Here is a 13,566-nt window from a genome sequence, read left to right as displayed (position 1 = left end):
TCCCCAGTTTTAGGAGACTGGACACTGGATAGTTGGAATGTTCAGTCTTAGAACTTAAAAGGTAAGATGGGAAACCTATAATACCCACTAATCAGCCAGAGTTTTAATACAGGTTCTGCATTTCTGATTGTATGGTTCTTCCAATAAAGACATATATACATTACCAGGAGGAAAACAAGGACAAATTTTTTCCAAGTTATAAGGAATTTCAAGCAATTTTAATCCTTAAACAGCATGAAGTACCATTAATTTTAGGCCGAGTGTCCAATTAAAATTGAATTCTTACTACAATCAAATAGCAGCATATACAGGTGGTCCTCGACTCACAGCAATTCACTTAGTGACCGTTCAAAGTTAGTGGCACTGAAAAAAGTGATTTATGACCTTTTTACACACTTATGACCAGTGCAATATCCAGTCATGTGATCAAAAATCAGATGCTTAGCAACTGACTTGTATTTATGATGGTTGCAGTGTGCCAGGGTCATGTGATCACTTTTTGTGACATTCTGACAAGCAAAGTCGATGGGAAAGCCAGATTCACTTAACAACCATATTACTAACTTAACTGCAATGATTCATTTAACAGCTGTGGCACAAAAGGTCGTAAAATGAGGCAACATTCACTTAACAAATGTTTCACTTAGCAACAAAAATTTTGATCTCAATTGTAGTCATAAGTCAAGGACTAGCTATAGTCAGTTCCTTCTTCCCAGTATTTTCTAGGATTTATAAAACAAAGCATTTAGTTTCTCTGATAGAAATTGACGTTATAAAGTACAAATATATATGCATCACAAATTTAGTACAAAAACAGTATAAAAATGCCTAAGAACTGAACAGCGCATACAAGTACCATGAAAATTATGCAGTGAAGGACTATTTAAATCAGTAATTAAATGGCTGCCATAGCAAGCTTGAACACTTCAAATCTTGGCATGATGAAGGAAATCCAAGAAAGGGACAATCTGTAGTGATTAAGGAAAAGAGCAATGTAGGAATTCAACCTGTTGCAATTCTGAGTAATCTCAATGCTTAAACAATTGCCTGGAATTCTATATATTATTGCTGTTAATTGTGAAGTCGTGTTCGACCCATCGCGACCCCATGGACAACGTTCCTCCAGGCCTTCCTGTCCTCTACCATCTTCTGGAGTCCATTTAAGCTCATGCCTACCAGCAAGAAGAGCATGCAGATATTCAACTGCTGCTAGTAGCCAGTCCAATTGAATTTTTTTAAAACAAAAAATACAACTAGACCATAGTCTGGTCTGTTAAAATTGATAGGAAGTGAAATATTCACACAGCCCAAGTTCCAGGAAATTACAATAATTTAAGTTGTTGCTGTTCCATTAATGTTGGAAGCAAGATCTTAATTAATAAACAGGCTGCAGCTGATCCACCAGACATAACTAGTAGAAGAACCTTCAGCCCATCGTGCAGGGAAGTTCTTCTGATTCCGTTCTGTTCAAGAAGAGCACAAACTTATTTGAAACACATTATTCACCAGCTGCAGTCAATAGTATTCAATTTATATTCTGAAGATAGTTCCAAATTAAGAAGTTTTAAAATGTAAACATCAAGCCTATAAATTAAAACCAGGTCAAACATGCTGTCTGTATTTAACAGCATTGAAGTTTCAAATGATTTCACCAGTTAAATTTCATATCAAACCAACTTCTCATCTTAATCTATTGCAGGGGTGTCAAACTGCCAGCCCACGGGCCAGTTTCATCATACCAAAGCCGTGCCCACCCCAGTCGGCAATGCAAAGAGTTGCGATACGTCGCGTCACATGACGCGACGAGTTTGATACCCGTGATCTATTGCAAAAAGTTTTAATGAGGTAATGCTGGTGTAAACTATCCTTGTTGCACAATATTGCCCAGGGAAAAACAAAACTTTTTAATCATTAAGGCAATAGGATTTGTGTTCTCCTAACATTCACACTGAAATTCTGAACGCATTTATCCAGGCTAAACCTACTGAAATATTAGGACTTTCTTCCAAATGAATAAACGTGCTATGAAAATCAGTTTCTTAATTCATATTGCTACACAGACGGATGAGCAGAACTTCCTTAGAAACTGGATGTCTTAAGCAGCTAAAACAACTTGATGGTAATGAATAAGGTGTAAATGATATAAAATATTTTTCATCATATTGTCTATCAACTGTGTTCACTGGCAAAACTTGTCAGAATCTTATCATCTTCTGCTTTGGAAGTAATTGAAATAATGTCCCAAGGATCTTCTCCAGCAGCGCTCTGAAATTCTTCAATTGTAATCATTTGGGGGTCATTTAGGTCCTGAAAAAAACATTAGATTGTTAGAAACCAATAAACATATATTCATATTTGCTATGATAATATTGAAATAGAAAATAGTCAACAAAAAAGTAATTCATAATATTTTCTTTGAGGAAAATTCTATTGAAGTCAGGGAGTTTTATCTGTTTCATATAAATGTAGCCTATCTACATTCATACAGATTTAGAACTGAAATGGGGTCTTGTTACTCTGTCCAATTTTATATTTCGAGAGTTCAGTTGCACTAAATTGAATTTTTAAACATTTTATCATCTCAGATGTGCCAAACTTTTAATATTTTTGTTCACAGAAATGGTGCCTATTTGCAAGAATGAAAGATGAGGGCACACAGTCGGGCATTACTATGGGGTGAAGAAAAATGTTTCATGCTCCTCGTGATTCAGATTGTTGTTAAACTCTAATTTTAACCATGCTGGATTATACCAGAAGGCTGCAAGCATATTAAACATTGATTTATGCCAGGGATCTGCAACCTCTCTAGGTGCAAGGGCTATATACTGTACTAAGTGGCTTTGCGTGTCATATCAAGGAAGGGGATCAGACTCAGTTTTATTTCTTTTCTAGTCTTATCATTTGAAATATTTTTGGCAAGAATAAAGTCGCCAAACTAAAATAGCTGTGCAGGGTTTTTTTTTTCATTGGGAGAATCAAAAACTTCCTTTAATATGATAGTTATCTTTACCATTTAAAAAAAAGTTTGGTATTCTTTAAACAGAAGAGCCAATTTGATGTAGAGAGCTTGAGTTCTACTCCTACGTTAGGCACAAAGCCAGCTGGTTGACCTTGGGCCAGTCACTCATTCTCAATCCTTGGAAGGAAGCAATCTCAAACCATTTAAAAAATCTTGCCAAGAAACTGCAGGAAGTGTTCAGGCAGTCTCTGAGAACATTGGACACAACTGAACGGAAGAACAGAAAATCAAAAACAGGTAGTCCTCTACTTAACAATCCTTTTGAACAATTATTTTGAAACCCTTTTTTTTAAAATGAGATTTAAATAAATACATTCACTTTTGTTGACTCATATGTCTAGTCTATTTCAATATAGTTTTTACCATTTTTATATTAATATTTACAATTCATACACACACACGCACGCACACTGCTGGAATCTAATTTTTAGATTCTCAGGTTTCTTATGCTTGTCTATAAATCAACTATAGGGCTGAGCTACATAAATACAATGAACTTTGACCAAATACTCACTACAGTAATTTACTATGTAAGCACTATAATGACATTTGAGGCACAGAAGGACTTGCAAAATAAATAAATAAAATACCAGAAAAATTTTTTCAAGACTAAATCCAGATTGCGATTACTGTACACTTACATTTGATTAGTTTCCCATTTACTGAAAAATACAAGCTGACTGAACATTAAGCAACTTCCATCTAACAATGTTTCCCCCAAAAAATCAAGAAGGAGGCAAATACTGTACAGAAAGTCTAGAATTATAATCAACAGTTATATGCAAAAGTCTCAGTATCCTCATTAAATTGTTTGTTTCAAGTGGACAAACCCAATACAAGTCGACAATACAAGTGGACAAACCCAATACAACTGTTACATGAAACAAATTTAAGCACAGCAGTTTTGGCAAATTCATCTCCTGCTTTCTGGAGTGCAAATTCCCCCCAAAATGTTCCAGCCTCACTAACACCAGTCATATTTGTGACCAATCACGGTTTCTGTTTAATCCAGTGGTTCTCAACCTTTTTAATGCCGCGACCCCAACCGGTCGTAAGTCGAGGACTAAACCGGTCGTAAGTCGTAAGTCGAGAACTAAACCGGTCGTAAGTCGAGGACTAAACCGGTCGTAAGTTGAGGACTACCCAACCGGTCGTAAGTCAAGGACTTTCCCTGCCCGGGAGCGCCGCGCATGTGTGGTTCCGCCCCCTGCGCCAGCCGAGGCGTAGCTGGCAAGCGGCAGAGACGGAGCAGGCCGACCACCAGCTGGCCCAGCTCAAGGGAGGTAAGGCACCTGCCGGAAAAGGGTGAAAAAATGGCGGACAAAAAAAATGGCGGACAACCTTGCTTGGCGACCCCCATGAAATGGTCGATCGATCCCAAATGAGGTCCCGACCCACAGGTTGAGAACCACTGGTTTAATCCATGATTGAAAAACAAGGTTTAATGAAAATGTTCAATTAATGGTGTACTTCGTTTTCCACCTGCACCTTTACTTTCAGATCACAATCACAGCAAACATAACATGTGGGGCAGGATGCAAAACTGCATGGTTGTGTGCTGTAGAATGGCTAAAACAAGCTGCAATGTTAAGTCACAAGAAAAGGACCCATCGTCACACATTAATATGTCTCAAGTCCAGCTATATCTGAGTTTGCTCTGGAATAAAGGATGGAAATGTTTCTAACCTCCAAGGTATAGTTCTATGTAAGTGAATTCCAGATAAGCCTACGACAATCAGACATTATTGCAAGTCAGCAGAAATACATACCTCTCCATAGTGTGATGGTATTGTTAGAGGAGGTTGCCAAAAGGACTTAATTATATCTGGATACTTCCGAATAATCATTAACAGAAAAAATACTAAAGCTAGTATTAAAAGCATAGATACAAATATCAATATGCAATAGAAAATTCTTGTTCCCTCTGAAAGAGAAAGGGACATTGACATAAACACATTGAAAGACACATTTACTGCAAAATGGCAGAAACATACATGAAATAATTTATCAGCTATCTTGGATTACAATACAGTTCAGAAAAATTGTACTGTTACTATCTGTCTACTAATGAAGTTTCTATGCAGGAAGTGAAGTATTAATATAGCTGGACAAAAATATATAGGACATAGGGGCAGAAAAAGCTATTAGGACAAAGTTGAATGTGGGTTCCTGAACATTTTTGAGATATATGTACTGTTGACAAGAAATTGGTTGGTGATTAGATAATTAAATGGGAAGAAAGCCATATATTATTGCACACAAGTCTCATCTTATATTTTAGACATAGGAGAAGTAATTCCTTCTCAAACAGTGAAACGTGCCTCATTACTTTTCCTTTTTTTAATTAGGTTTAGAAACAATCCCAGTGAAATCATCTGCAAATGCGAACATAGAGGAATACTGTCAAATTCAGTACACTTTTTAAAAATCATAGTTTTTCATCTTAATCCTATGTATTACAGACTCTTTTATGGGAAAGACTTGAACTTGACTTCTATAGAATTGAAGAACAAAAATGTAAACCTCAAGAAACTGAAGGAAAGAAGGGATAGGACTAAAGGACAAAACAGGGTACAGTACTATATGGGCAATTGAGATACCAAGATCAGTTTTCTGTTTGAATTTAAGTGTACTTCATGCATTGTTCATTACTGCTATAATCTCAAGTATAATCTTCAGTTAATTTATATTAAGATTTATATAATATTTCAGTTTAAAAAAAGCCTTTGGCTTAAACTCTTTATTACAGAACAACTTTCAAGCACTATTTAAATCTCAGTAATCAAGCCACAAATGCCAAAACAGTAAAATCATAACCATAATTGCATACTCCTATTGATACAAGAAAGATCAGGTGCTTATAATAATAACAATAATGATAAAGTTGGAAGGGACCTTGGAGGTCATCTAGTCCAACCCCCTGCTCAGGCAGGAAACCCTATACCATTTTGGACAAATGGCTGTCCAGTTTCTTCTTAAAAACTTCCAGTGTTGGCGCATTCACCGCTTCTGGAGGTAGGTTGTTCCACTGGTTAATTGTTCTAACTGTCAGGAAGTTTCTCCTTAGTTCTAGGTTGCTTCTCTCTTTGGTTAGCTTCCACCCGTTGCTCCTTGTCCTGCCTTCAGGCGCTTTGGAAAATAGCTTGACTCCCTCTTCTTTGCTTCCTCTTCAGGAGTGACACAATATTCACCTATCTTGCAGACAAGCCAGGCCTTGATCACTTTATGGAACAGCAGCAATAAGGACTATCCTTACCTTTACAGAGATGCTATTCCATAGGAGTAGGGCTGACATAGAGAAGGATCTCTGATAATATTATTATTTAAAGGCTGAGATCCACAGGATCTTCACCAAAGAAGCAGAGAAAAAGTGATGAGATATGCCACATGTGTGCTCAATAAGGAAGATTGGATATTTGAGGCTAATCTTCACTTCTGCTCCTGATCTTGTCTTAGGGCCAGGTTACGTTACTCCTACCAACAGTAATCCTGGCCAGTTTTTGAATGGCAGGCCAAGTATAATAAATCTCTTATCTATTACCATATTAGACTAGCTTGTATTTCCAAGACCTGGTTGGTGAGGAGAATTTGGCATCAGTTCATGTTTCCACGGTAGGGTAGATAATTTAAACATAAAAAATAACCAGTGGGTACAATCTATTCCTTTAATTCTGCATCTATATAATTATACATCAGTTAAATAATAATACATACCAGTGATTGTAGTTTTTGTACAATAAATACCACTTTTTTCTCCTTTGAGGTCTTTCAGGCTTGCTTGTATCCTAAAGCAATATGTAGTACTTTCCTTTAGATCCTTAAGTCTGTGTACAGTATTCATGGTTAGCTGTATAATAACAAAGAGCAGTTAAAACATTATTATATAATTTCTTTATCCAAATTACAGCCCTTCTTTATTAATTTCAGAAGTACAGCTGTTCTAGTTCATGGTAGGTTTATTGTAAGTATTTATCTGCAATACTTTGGTTTCCATCTGGGGACAGGCAATTCCTAAGCCCACCTGCATCCCCCAGAATCCCATTCTTGGCCTTTAGGTAGCTCTCAGTAGATTCAGCCAACATTTTTGTTATGGGGTAGAACTGCAATTATATCCAATATTTTTAGCTGGGACGGGGAAGGGGTGAATTTAAGGAGCACTGACCTTGTTTTGCAAGATTTAGGTACTCCTTTGCCCATTTAAAAGACAGGTCTGAAAAGTTTGGCTTTAATCTTCCCATTAAAGCTACAATGCCCCTTGCAGCCCTCAGGCAGAACAGAAAGATATTATGGGGCCCCCACACTGAAAAGATTACCTACCCCCAAACCAATGATTTTTGTAGCACTATCTCCAAGATCTCTTGTGACTGCCGAAAGCTTATGTTCCAGAATATCTAAAATAACTACTATTAGTTCTGAGCAATTAGGATTTAGGAAGCTCAGTGTCACTGTTTAGTGTACAGTTGATCATAAATCATAGCCTAAGGATTTATGTTTGTTGTCTCCAAAATCAAAGGTGCTCAAAGCTCTGCCTATCCCATCTATGCCATTTGTAACATATCCTCTATTTTCTCTACTTCCCATGACACATTTGCTATGGTTTTCTATATAATGTCATAGCAGATAGTAGTAACAACTTGTCAACCATATCTGATCTCAGAAAAATAAGAAGGGTTGGATCTGGTTAATAGTCAGGAGACTGCCAAGGGACTCCAGATAAATAAATTAAAAAAAAGATCTAAAATAGTGCCAGGGACAAACTTTATACATTTTTGAAGCAACGTGGATGTACTGAATTTGTCGTAGATTTTCCTCTGTACAAACCTCTAAGACGGGGGTGTCAAACTGCCGGCCCGTGGGCCGGTTGCATCACGCGGAGGCCACGCGCACCCCAGCTCCAGCAATGCGAAAAAAGTCGCGATACATCGCAACACATCACATGACGCGGCGAGTTTGACACCCGTGCTCTAAGATGTTTGTGGACCTCTATCAAGGAATGAAAGTTGATCTCTAAATAATTTCAAGTTAAAAAAATATCTTGTTATACAACATAGTGTGATTATCCCATCTAGATAAGAAGAAATTCTGTAGATAGTTGGAAAAGCTTCAGTACGTCGTTTGCAGATTACAAAGGATGTGAGACCAATAATATGCAGAATCAAGTGGTAGGTCATGTACTGTATAGGTAAGCAGCCATAGAAATTAAATAAATAAGTAAAACCTCCCAGCCTCTGCCTCCTACTAATTCTTATAATCATCTTTATTAAATGTATTTATTTATCTAAAACATTTATATAGCCACCCATCTTTCAACCAATGTTAGTGGGCAATCAAAAATTAAAAGACATATAAAATCAATTTAGAACTATAAAAGCTAACCAGTTAAACATTAAAATATTAAAAATAACAAATGTGTACACTGCTCAAATTTCAGTGACTCTGAGACTCTTCTTTTTTGTTTTTCTCCTAATGGTCAATCACTCCTATATTCAGTGTATTTAATTGTACTGTTTTAGAAAAGGATTGGTTCTACTAAAAAATTAACCCAATTGTGAAGCTAGATTTATTTTCCATAGACCAGCTAATCTCATTTTCTATTATTATTATTTAAAAAATAGTTCAAACAAATCCCATTAGAATAATTTTAGTATTTTTTAATGTATTTAAAATACATCTTTTTAATCTATGTAATCAAAGGTTGTGGGGGGTAGTCATGAGCAGGCCTTTCTACCTTAATACCTGTAAGGCAGTGGTGGCGAACCTATGGCATGTGTGCCAGAGGCGGCACTCAGAGCCCTCTCTGTGGGCACGTGTGCCATACCCCAGAGATGGCAACCATCCCTCTTCAACCAACCACCCGCTAACTCGCTGAGGTCCCACATGGCTGGATGCATCCCAGCATAGCTAGTTTCCCTCCCCCCGTCCCCTCCCTCCTGGCCTCGCATGCTCTCCTTTTCCTGGGCACAACCCACTGCATCACCTCCTCAGCTGTCAGCTGGCCGTCCAGATCAGAGGCGGCTTCTCTGAACTGCTGGTGGTGGGCTGCAGAGCCCCAGAGTGTGCCGGTCGAGGGGCTGGCAGGCTGTGGCTGCTGACGGACACTGTTGCCCTCCCATGTGCTCGCTGGCCTCTGTGTGCAGGGGCCAATAGTGTCAGGAAGCAGCCGCCCTGGCCCCTACCTCGCCTTGCCCTGCGACAATGACACCCCTGCCCTGCCTCGCCTTGTCTCACCCCACCCCACAGGATGAGCCTCCTGCCCACCGCCCCATCTGCCAGAGACCCCCTGGATCTCCCCCAACCCTGCCCAGCCCTCACAGGCGTCCCTCCCCACGAGCAATATCAAGGTGACCACGCCTACCTTGGCCACACCCACCCAGTCTGCCATGACCATCACAGCCATGCCCACCCAGTGGGCCACGCCCACCTGGCACCTGGAGATAAATAAGTGGGTTTGGAGTTGCAGTTTGGGCACTCAGTCTCTAAAAGGTTCGCCATCACTGCTGTAAGGCATCCCCTATTATCTATTTATTTATAGTTCGTATTTCTAGACCGCCCATCTCCCTCAAAGAGGGACTCTGGGCAGTGTACAGCACAAAATTGGCATATAAAACAATATATAAAATTAAACTGTTAAAATTAATTTAGTTAAAAATGTTAAAGTTAAATTATAAAATTCCCAAAAAAGAAAATTTCCAAGAAGGCAATTTAACTCTATTTAAATTGGTTGATGGAGGCAGAGAGTGAGTTCTCATAACACTACACAAACCTTTGCCCTCCCCCCCCAAGGCTACCGAGTCACGTTTTGACCCTTTTCGAAAGGCCAGGAGAATGGAGGCCTGCTCATCTCCGGGGAAAGTATATTCCATAGTATGGGGGCAACAGCAAAGGCGGCTCTCTTCCTAGATTCTGCCAGTCATAATTCTTTGACTAATGGGGTCTGTAACACACCTTCCCTGCCTGATTATATCTTTTAGGTCAGGAGTCCCCAACCCCTGGTCTATGGACCACTACTGGTCCACGGCATTCCAGCAACTGGTCCATGCAAACAAGCAAAGCCTCGTGCAGGCAGCACGCAAAACCACGCCTCCTCCATGGAAATCCATTCTCCACGGAACTGGTGCCTGCTGCCCAAAAGATTTTTTTAGGGGACTACTGATTATTTTCTTCACTCATGTTTGATGATTTCTCCATTTTTTAATGACAATGTTTTATATTATCTAATGCAGTGGCTCTAACCTTTTTGGCACCAGGGACCAGTTTCGTGGAAGACAATTTTTCCAGAGACTGGGGGAGGATGATTTTGGTTTTGCTCATTCACCCACCAGTCACCTGCAGTTGTGCAGGCTGGTTCCTAACAGTCCATAGCCTGGGGTTTGGGGACCCCTAATCTAATGTATTTGTTTTTATTACTCAACCTTAATATTGTTATTATAAATTGTTTTGACCAGCAACAGTATGGGTAAGGATATAAACATAAATAAGAGATTAACAGATTTATTCAAATGTTTCCTAATAATTCTTATATCAGTTTGTCAAGGAAAGACAAGTACTTACTGATACATCTTTTGAATTCTCCCAATAGATTGTATAGTCAAATGAAGAGAAATTACTTCTTTTCTCAAAAGGAGGCAAGAAACTGATAAGAATTGAATTAGCTGCTGAAGTTACATTTATTACTCTTGGAGGTCCTATAATGGCTAAAATGAATAAACAAACACCATTATTTTAATCAAGCATCAAGTCACCATTATTTTAATCAAACATGCATAAGAAATGTGTGCATGAATTATGTTAGTTCATTTTAATGCTTGAGAGTATTTGCGTTCAAAAAGAAATGCTTACTTGCAGCATTTTCTGCCACTACTATTTGAGTAAACAGAATAAACCCAGCCGTTCATCTAGGAGCTGAAGGCAACATAAATGGGAGGCCCCTGTGAACTGGGAATAACATTTTCTGCTGGGTCATATCTTGTATGAAAGAATTTGGTACTTTCTAATAGTACTGGATCCAGATTTTATCTTTGACCATAAAAGTTTGCTGGGTGACTCGGAATAAATTATCCTAAAAAGTTAGTATTGTGAAAGTGAAAAGTGGAGAAGTATATCCCACAAAGGACTCCCTGAGTTTCTGAAGGAAAAAGGATATAAATCTCACAAATGAATCGCATGAATTTTTTTTCTTGGGCTGAAAAAGGCGCATCAGTGTATCTGTCTGTACCAGCATGGGTAAGAGATATAGAATATAGATAATTGTGACTAACATGCCTCTATGAAATGAAATGTACAATTCTGCTTATAGCATACTTTTATGAATAGCTATGAATTGTTACGATAAATAAGTCTCATTTCTTTTTTTAAAAAAACGCATTGACAAGCTTTTATGAAAGAGTCAATTTCATAAAATGCCTCTGGATCTTAGTTTATAAAATCTGATGCCATTATAAATTATCCCGTCTCTGAGATAATTCAAGACTTGTTTTTATAGTATAGGGCCTATCTTTTGTTCTATGGCCTACAGTTTTCGCTTTCACATATGAAATGATTAAAAAAACCATATTTAGTCAGAGGCTTAAATCATCAATAAATAACAAGTAACAAATGAAACATACTATCTTCCAGAGCAACAAAGGGACGTCGTGTTTCAGTCCATTCAGATTTTAAGTTGCTTTCTTCAGCTCTAACACGCAAAGTAATTCCATAAAAATCCTTGATAGACTCAAATTCACATTCAGGTTTCATGATATCTGTACAATTCACTTTTTCCCATGTTCGGTCTGAATTTCTGCTATAATACAAAGACAGTAGAATTCCTTAGTGGTGTAATTTGAATGACAACATGTGATAAAGAATAGAAATTTATATTTTATATTTGACAACTGTTTACTTACAAGCAACGCTGAACACTGTAAAACACTGGACCATTGATTCCCTTAACTGGAGACCACCTCAATACATTCTGAAAATTATATGACTCAATTGTCAAATTCTGTGGTGCTGGTAAGGAGAGAGAAAACCCTAAAAAGGCAAAGAAACAAGAAATGCTAAAAGGAATAAAAACATAACGTGCACAATTCACCATACTCCAAAACACTCCAATGGTGAGGTGAATTAGCCATTACTGATGCAGATATAATATACTGGAGGGTAATAACTAAGGTTATTGTCAGTGTGCCAATAGCCTAGGAACACTTATTGCAACATTTTTATGCCTTCCTATTTCTGGTGATTCAAAGCAATTTACATAAAAGTTCTTAAAATTCCTAACAATTACAAATGCAAACCTATATGAAACCTATCAGGGAAATTTCCACTTTTTTGCAAAAACACAAGCAAGGTGGAGACTCTCCTTACTTCAAAGTTAAAGTATCCACAACTCCCTTAACCTCTCATGAAGTGGAAACCCAGAGCAGCCCCTCTCAAGGTGCATGCACGGGGGAGGGACAGGAGGAAGCTACCTTGGGTGCCAAGGTTAAAATAAGTGCATTTAATTGAGTCCTAGTTAGTGTTAGAACTGTCACAATAGGGTAACTTCAGACACATTTTCCAACTTGAATTCTGGAGATACGTAGACTGAAGTGAGGGCATTGGGAGGTATGAGTAGAAGGATAGATCTAAGAGAAGGATGGAATCCACATCCAAGGAAATTCTCTGCCAGAATGGCAGGATTAGAAATAAATAGTTGTTGCCATGAAAAGTTAGCAGCCTAGAGATACTTTGTAAAATATAAACTTACTAAAAATATCTTGCTGTGAGAACTAAGATAATACATATTTTAAAGCAGGGTGTCTCAAACTCATGGTTGAAAAGAAAAAGTATTCAGAAACAATGAAAAAGAGGTAAAGCTCCAGTGACAGTAAATTGGCAGCATCCAAGTTAAGTTTCTCCTCTCTTACACAGAACTTCACCAAGTTCTCATGAAATTTTGGGTTCTGAGGAACACAGATTGAAAAATATGAAAAATCTTTATTTAGATGGATTGTACATGTCTGATAATGCTCATGATGATTTTTTACTGCTTGCATGATTTTTAAATGCTTTTTCAGTAGACTTTTGTGCATTTATTTTGTTTTTCATTTTGGGAGATTTGGCCTGACAGCACAGAGCCGATGGAGGGAAGCTCTTCCCCAAATATTAATGCAGATTATTTTGGCAACTACATTGAATAAAACATATTGCATCCACCCAAGTAATTATAATTCATAGAGGTATGATACACGTTATAACAAGGTCTATATCTAACAGCTCATTTTTTACCTACTAACTGTAATCCATTCATCAGCTTTTGTAGTCTTACTGAAATCACTCATTTATTTTGAAAGCGCCTTCTCTTTTTTATATATAACTGTTTAAAAGGCACCAAGCAAATATCTGTTTTGCTACCATTCACAAGAATCCTACAGGTCAAGTTAGTTCTCATCCCATTGCCCCATGCATGTCTGTTTAAAAACAATATTCATAACTGATGATGCAGCTCTACATCAGTACCCATTTAAAAAAAAAATAAGCAGATTCAGAACTGTATAGAACAGTATCTCCTTATCAAACTTATC

At 37.9% G+C, this 13,566-nt stretch overlaps 1 protein-coding gene across 1 annotated transcript in view; it reads right to left on the bottom strand.

Moving 5' to 3' along the window:
- Positions 1 to 1,811: 1,811 nt before the first annotated feature.
- The window catches only part of IFNGR2 (interferon gamma receptor 2), a 20,819-nt gene continuing 9,064 nt past the window's right edge, over positions 1,812 to 13,566 (bottom strand). Inside the window, exons 2-7 of the mRNA XM_015819355.1 lie at positions 11,905 to 12,031; positions 11,626 to 11,801; positions 10,571 to 10,713; positions 6,734 to 6,866; positions 4,789 to 4,943; positions 1,812 to 2,307 (exon numbers count right to left, since the gene is read on the bottom strand). Coding sequence (XP_015674841.1) covers positions 2,170 to 2,307; positions 4,789 to 4,943; positions 6,734 to 6,866; positions 10,571 to 10,713; positions 11,626 to 11,801; positions 11,905 to 12,031 — 872 coding nt within the window. The 3' untranslated portion in view covers positions 1,812 to 2,169. The remainder of the gene's footprint in view (positions 2,308 to 4,788; positions 4,944 to 6,733; positions 6,867 to 10,570; positions 10,714 to 11,625; positions 11,802 to 11,904; positions 12,032 to 13,566) is intronic.

This window comes from Protobothrops mucrosquamatus, unplaced genomic scaffold (genome assembly GCF_001527695.2).
Source record: "Protobothrops mucrosquamatus isolate PMUCROS unplaced genomic scaffold, P.Mucros_1.0 scaffold_149, whole genome shotgun sequence".
Taxonomy (NCBI): domain Eukaryota; kingdom Metazoa; phylum Chordata; class Lepidosauria; order Squamata; family Viperidae; genus Protobothrops; species Protobothrops mucrosquamatus.
This window is presented reverse-complemented; position numbering and strand designations above follow the sequence as displayed.